The sequence below is a fragment of the Clinocottus analis genome, unplaced genomic scaffold (genome assembly GCF_023055335.1).
Source record: "Clinocottus analis isolate CAN_PGR_092001 unplaced genomic scaffold, fCliAna1.0.p SCAF_214, whole genome shotgun sequence".
Classification (NCBI taxonomy): Eukaryota; Metazoa; Chordata; class Actinopteri; order Perciformes; family Cottidae; genus Clinocottus; species Clinocottus analis.
Genome location: NW_027175948.1, coordinates 14817 through 21131, shown reverse-complemented (window position 1 = coordinate 21131; position 6315 = coordinate 14817). Strand labels below are relative to the sequence as shown.

At 39.1% G+C, this 6315-nt stretch overlaps 1 protein-coding gene across 1 annotated transcript; it reads left to right on the top strand.

Moving 5' to 3' along the window:
• The first annotated feature begins 152 nt into the window (after window positions 1–152).
• On the top strand, window positions 153–5362 carry LOC137792765 (tRNA (cytosine(34)-C(5))-methyltransferase, mitochondrial-like). The gene is made up of 6 exons (XM_068588474.1): window positions 153–350; window positions 2039–2142; window positions 2244–2737; window positions 3776–3930; window positions 4435–4553; window positions 5023–5362. Exons 1-6 carry the CDS (start codon window positions 204–206, stop codon window positions 5360–5362), a joined length of 1359 nt encoding a protein of 452 aa, XP_068444575.1. The 5' UTR covers window positions 153–203.
• Window positions 5363–6315: the final 953 nt, after the last annotated feature.

Genomic DNA, 6315 nt, shown 5'->3' with positions numbered 1-6315 from the left:
AATTATTAATAACAGCGTACTGCTATTATCATACACCCAGCAGCACGACCTACCTAAAAGGGGAACGCTGCAGTCTGACACGTGGAACTACAGAAAGACAGTCAGTGTTGAGGGAGGACTGTTTTGATGAGCGTACGCATGCCCCGAGTCACAACAGTCGGGGAAATACATTCGGACATATCAATGAGTCGGTCAAATGAAGCATGTCTAAATATCGGATCTCAACGCGTCAGTCGTCCAGCGCCTGGAGGAGCTTGGCCCCTGCGTGGGGGTCGTGGGCGGTTCACTGTCACTCGGGTCCCGAGGAGGTTTTACAGCCGGAGGAGCGGACAGGAGCTCTGGACGAGCAGGTACACGCACACGGACCGTGAACACTCGTTGTGTCTTTGTTTGGTTTTGACAGTTTTCGTCAGCCACGTCCCGCCACAGGTCCCGCTGTTGTAGTACAATGTGTTTTATTCAGTCACTCGTTACATGCGATACAATAAGTAAAGCCACAATTTAATATACAAAAAAGAAAGACTGAAAGGTTATAGGAAGAAGCATAATGCTTATACTGGATATTCCTTTCATAAACTCGGGCGCTTCAGTTAATTACTACTCGTTAATTCAGTAGTTAATACTTTTTAGTTAAGTATTAGTTAAGCATGTTCTGTGACCTAATCTAAAGTGTAGACTAGTTATGCCTTACAAAGCATTAATACATGCCATGATGAATTCAGTAGTTACTGCTCATTAATTCAATAGTTACACTTTACAAATGATCTTATTACTCATCTATAAGTCCTGAATACTTCATTTACACACAGGTCCGTCAATTATAAAGTATGAAACCCAAGCTTATTTATCAAGAATTAAATGTGCATGACCGTGTTAATGAAGAAGTTACTTATGAGTATGCATGTTGGAATAATGCTTTATAAATGATGAATTTATTGTTTATTCATGCTTTATTATGAACAATAGTGTGCACTTATTATAAAGTGCTACCAAACATAGTTTTTAGTAATTCTTTTGGAAACCAAAAATAAGTTGACCAATCTTACATTGTTAGGGTTGTTCCATAATTTAACTCCTACAATATAAATACATCTTCTTGTAATCCCTTTTTGTAGCTTTTTGTACAGTAAACTGACTTTACACTAAATACATTTAGTGACTTTGCTTTATCGCTGCACATTGTCTGCATTATTTTATTTTATATCAAATGATTAAATGTCAAACAATGGATTTGTGCGCTCATAGTAACTAGCATTATTCATCATACATATTGTTTGTTTTTTTGTCTGTTGAATTCATAAAGATTAGCTAGTTTACTAATGCCCCACTCTTCAAGCAAATTGAGTTCTGTTGTGCTTGAATAACCCCAGTTTTTAGGGAAAGTGTGGCCACAAGTGTTTAACAAGGTACAGGGAGGAAAGCAGCGTACCTATTGTGAGGTAATGTTGATGTTATTAACTTAGTTATGCTGTGTTGAATGAAAACTACGACCTAACTGACTTGCTTTTAGACCAGATGCAAATGTCAGATAATCTTGTGTGGATTATGGAGCCCTCGTGTACATTTAGTCACTTACGCTTCAAGTAAAAGATACATACCTGAGTGTGGTCATAACAGGACAGAGTTTGCACTGTATCTCCACCAGAGGTAGCCAGTGTACAAGACACAAGACATCAGCTTTTCACAGCCTGTGTTCAGGAACATGAAGGAACGGTCCAAATTGAACTTGATTGCACATCTTGCTCCTCCAGTGGTTTTGTAACAGTACGATCAGTAAAACGGGAAACTAGAATATGAAGATATTATTGATTTTTTCAACATTTATACATTTTTTTTATTTGGTTATTTAATGTGTCCTTTTGATATTTTGGTCCAAGCGAGTTTTACAAAATACTAACTTTGGCCGCATGTCCCATTTAAACTAGCTAGAGTGCTGTAAGAGTTCACTATAAGGATGCTGCCTAATTTTGTGCCTCTCTCGGATTCATCTCCAGATAACATTATCACTAACATTTTCTCTAATGTCTGTTTGTAACAGGTAACAAAAAGGTGCAGAAAAGTACGATCTTCATGTCAGTCGGTACTGTACTGCTTTGACCAGCAGTACAGTCAGGAGCTTGGAGACTTGTGGGCATCTACAAGGTTAATCTATTTAATTATTTATTTGTCTAAAATAGTTATTGCAGCATGCACACAGATATGGTTTCTACGTATCCTTCATCAGGGTTGCTTTTCTCCTGCAGAGCAGTGCTTCTGGACCCTCCCTCTTGGCAGTATGGGGTCATGCTCAACCGCTTCAGCGCTCTGACAGGCGTCACACAGGTCCTCCAATCACAGGGCTTTTCCACATTGCTTTGTAACGGCCCCTCAACACTGTTACAGTCCAAATACCAAGCAGTAAAAGACTCTCTGTTGCGTCCCGACTATCTCTCCAAGTGCCCTCCTCATGACTCGCATCTCCAACCGGACAGCCCCTCTCTTGCGCTCGGCCAAGACCTTCAGTCAGAGCCGTCGCGCAGCTTGTCCCATCCTACGCTACAGTGTTACATCCATCCACGTCCAGTGCGGTTCCCTTCTCAGGCTCACAGGCCGGGCCAGCTGAAGCAGTACTACCTCCTGAATGCCGCCTCCCTGCTTCCAGTGCTGGCTTTGAAAGTCAGAGATGGGGAGAGGGTTTTGGATCTGTGTTCTGCCCCCGGGGGCAAATCCATAGCCATAATGCAATGTGCCACCCCAGGTAAAACAAGCACTTTTTCAATGACTTTGCAAACTTTGATTTGATTTTTATTTTCATCATGCAAAGAGGTATAAGAAAGTGGATTTAGTGCAGTTGAAGTTAACATAAGGTTACTCTAATCTATACACTTCTTACCTTGTGTTACATCCAATTATATATATATATATATATATATATATATATATATATATATATATATATATATATATATATATATATATATATATATGGCCCAGAGGTTTTAAATGGTTTTAATGAAACAAACAAAAGAACTCAAAAAGTAGCTCTGTCTCGGACTTCTATCACAACCGGGCAGCTACCCGGTTTCACTTCCGTCGGCGAGAAGAGAAGCCTCCCTTCTCTCGTCACATCTCCTCTCTTCCCTCTCCCTGCCTTTTATAAGCCTCGCTGATGAGGAGATCAGGATCAGGTGAGACTCGTCCCACACCTGATCCTGATGCTCCTCTAACGCGTGGGTGGAGCCTTCTGGCTGAAACGTAGATGCCTGCGACACAGCTTCCCCTCAGGCTGTTACAAATATCTAAATATATATATATATATATATATATATATATATATATATATATATATATATATATATGTATATGTATGTATATGTATATATATGTATATATATATATATATATATGTATATATGTGTATATATGTGTATATATGTATATATGTATATATATGTATGTATATATGTATATATATATATATATATATATATATATATATATATATATATATATATATGTTGTATTTATATTTGAATTATTAATTTGTACACATATTAATGACTATACTTAAGATTTAAATGGATTCATGAATGACTGTTGGTAAAGGGATGTCCACTGCAGATCCCTTTTTTTTTCTTGAACGTGTTTTGCTAAAATATCTTCTTGAAGTTTAAGCTTTGCTCTTAAATATGTATTTCATGTATTCTAATTATATTTATAGTATGTGATATATTTTTTTTTCTGCAGTTAATATTCGTATGAGTCAACAAATAATGCTGCCATGCTTGTGTTCCAGCACTTCTCTGCTGTAATGAACCAGACCCTCACAGACGGAACTGGCTGGCCAAAACACTGGAGTCTTTCTTATCTCAGTCGCTCAGCAGCAGAGTGGTCGTGTCTGCACAGGATGGACGATCTTTTGGGAAAAGTGATGCAGGAACGTATGACAAGGTAAGGGGCGGTGAGAGTCATGTTAATGTCAGCATGTGGATACAGTTTGCTTCAGTGCGAGAAAAATCTGCAGAAGCAAGGAAATCAGTCTATTCAAAATAGGTACTATGAGGAGCCCGGGAGGTTTCAAAGGGCTCAAAGTGACTAAGAATGGACACAAATATGAAAGAAGGAAAGTGCAGACTAAAAAGGTCAGTAAGACACAGTGTGAACAAAGACTGAAAAGCATTAGAGTGCAAATAGACTGCTCACATTCAAGCTGTATTGTGACAAAGAGGACATATTTATTTCGAAGATTTTCAGCTGAGGTGTAAAGTTTGGTGAAAATATAACTCGTACTTTATTTTACTTTACAGACCTCTTCCAGCATTTGTCTTTTTGTCGGCTGTTGCGTTCATTGACTATTTCACTCTTCTTCTTGGATCCTTCCTGTCTCTCGCTGCCATTACGCTCTTCAGCTCTCCGACTCTGAATTGCTCCCATTTCTTTCTCTCTGTGACGCAGGTCTTAGTCGATGCTCCATGTTCTAATGACAGGAGCTGGTTGTACTGTGGCAGCCAGCAGGGGGAACAGAGACTGAAGGAAAGAGCCAGACTGCCTGCGCTTCAGGCTCAACTGCTCCGGTAATTTCAAACCCCAACATAGAAAAGTGTCTACTCAGTGTTACCCTCGTGGTACACTGCTATCTTCCTACACGTTAGTACTCATAATATGTGATATCACTATATAGAACATTACTTAAATTAAAAACAGTGCTCTGAGAGTGCAATTGCATTACGTTGGATGGCAAGGTTTACATTATGGGTCAATTCAGTACCTTCACATATATGAATGTCCGAGCAACAAAAAAACATTATGATTTCCCTGGAGGCTGTATCGCATGTGGTTCAATTGCAAAAAATATTAGTCAAAACGTACTCGTAGTCTTCACACCTAACCGACGCTGACTCAAGTGAGGTCACTCAAGATAATTTATCAGCCGTGGCACAGCTCCCACAAAAGTCCCCAGGAGACTTTGATGTGTAAAGTAGGTGGAATTATCTTCTCAAGTCCCCTTGTCATTAAGTGCAGTATTTGTCTTCTGTTTTACAGGTCTGCTCTGTCAGCCGTGCGTCCGGGGGGCGTTGTGGTCTATTCAACCTGCACTTTGTCCAGCTTTGAGAACAGTGCCGTGGTTGAGGCGGTGCTGAATGAGTGTCCTGAGGCCGAACCCGAAGACCTGTGGGAGGAGATTGCCATTCCGTTATCAACATACTTTACATTTAGGACTGCTCACCCTGGTCATGGACAGACGCCTCGCAAGCCGTCCCTGCAGCCACAGAACGGCTCCTCGTCCTCTTATCACCACGACAGACTCGGCATTTTAGTGCTTCCTCAGCCGGGCAAGACCTGGGGACCCATGTTTTTGTCTCGGATTAGAAGAAGGAAATAGTGTGCATTCTCCTGTGCGGAAAAGATATGTGGAATCAAATGGCTAAACACACACACATTTCCTTTGTGTGAACTTTGTTCCTGTATGTGTAAAGTACCTGGTATGCAACACAAACTGACAAACATACTAATTTGATATTGAGATCTTGTGTTCACAGCTTTTTCTGCTGCCCCCAAATGGCCCAAACAATCAGTAATTGCAGGATAAATTGTGTTCTTTTAGCTTTTCCAGTCCACCCTCTTTTGATGTATTATTATTTATTATTATCTTTATTGATTGTTGATGGAAACTACTGACACTGCAGATGTACAATTAGATAAAAATCGACCAACCATGTTGTTTAAGTGCTTCACATTAATAACTGTGTCCACATAGTATAACATTGATCATACTGTAAACCGAATGTGAGATTGTAATATATAAAATTAATTGACAGTGCATTCTATTAAGAGTGAGTACTTATGGTGTAAATATTATTTTCTAGTCAGAGAATGAGCGATGACATTAAAAGCACTGCAGAAACTGACATTGAGAATCCAAGCCAATCAGGTTGCATGCATTACATATTTATTGCATCTTGAATTGTGTCATCAAAAGAAGTTTCTCTCTGAACACTTATGACTAATGTTTAGTGGTTTGTTTTTAAACATCAAAGTGCTATTGCACTATTACAAATGTCAACACATGGACATCGCATAAATCATACTCGACAGGAGGCTAAAAGATTCCTGTTGGGAAGATTAGTTTAATAACCAGGAAGAGCAGTAATGATGTAATTAACACAGTTTCTCTTCTTTCATCTCTGCTGTTACCTCCTGCATTGTCCTACTTTGAATTATTTATTTTTTTAAATTATTTTTATTTGCACAACCCAATCAATAAAATAAAAATCACAACAGAGAGAGAAGTGAATATCACAGTGCAGGACGAGACATATATAATATTTAACATTT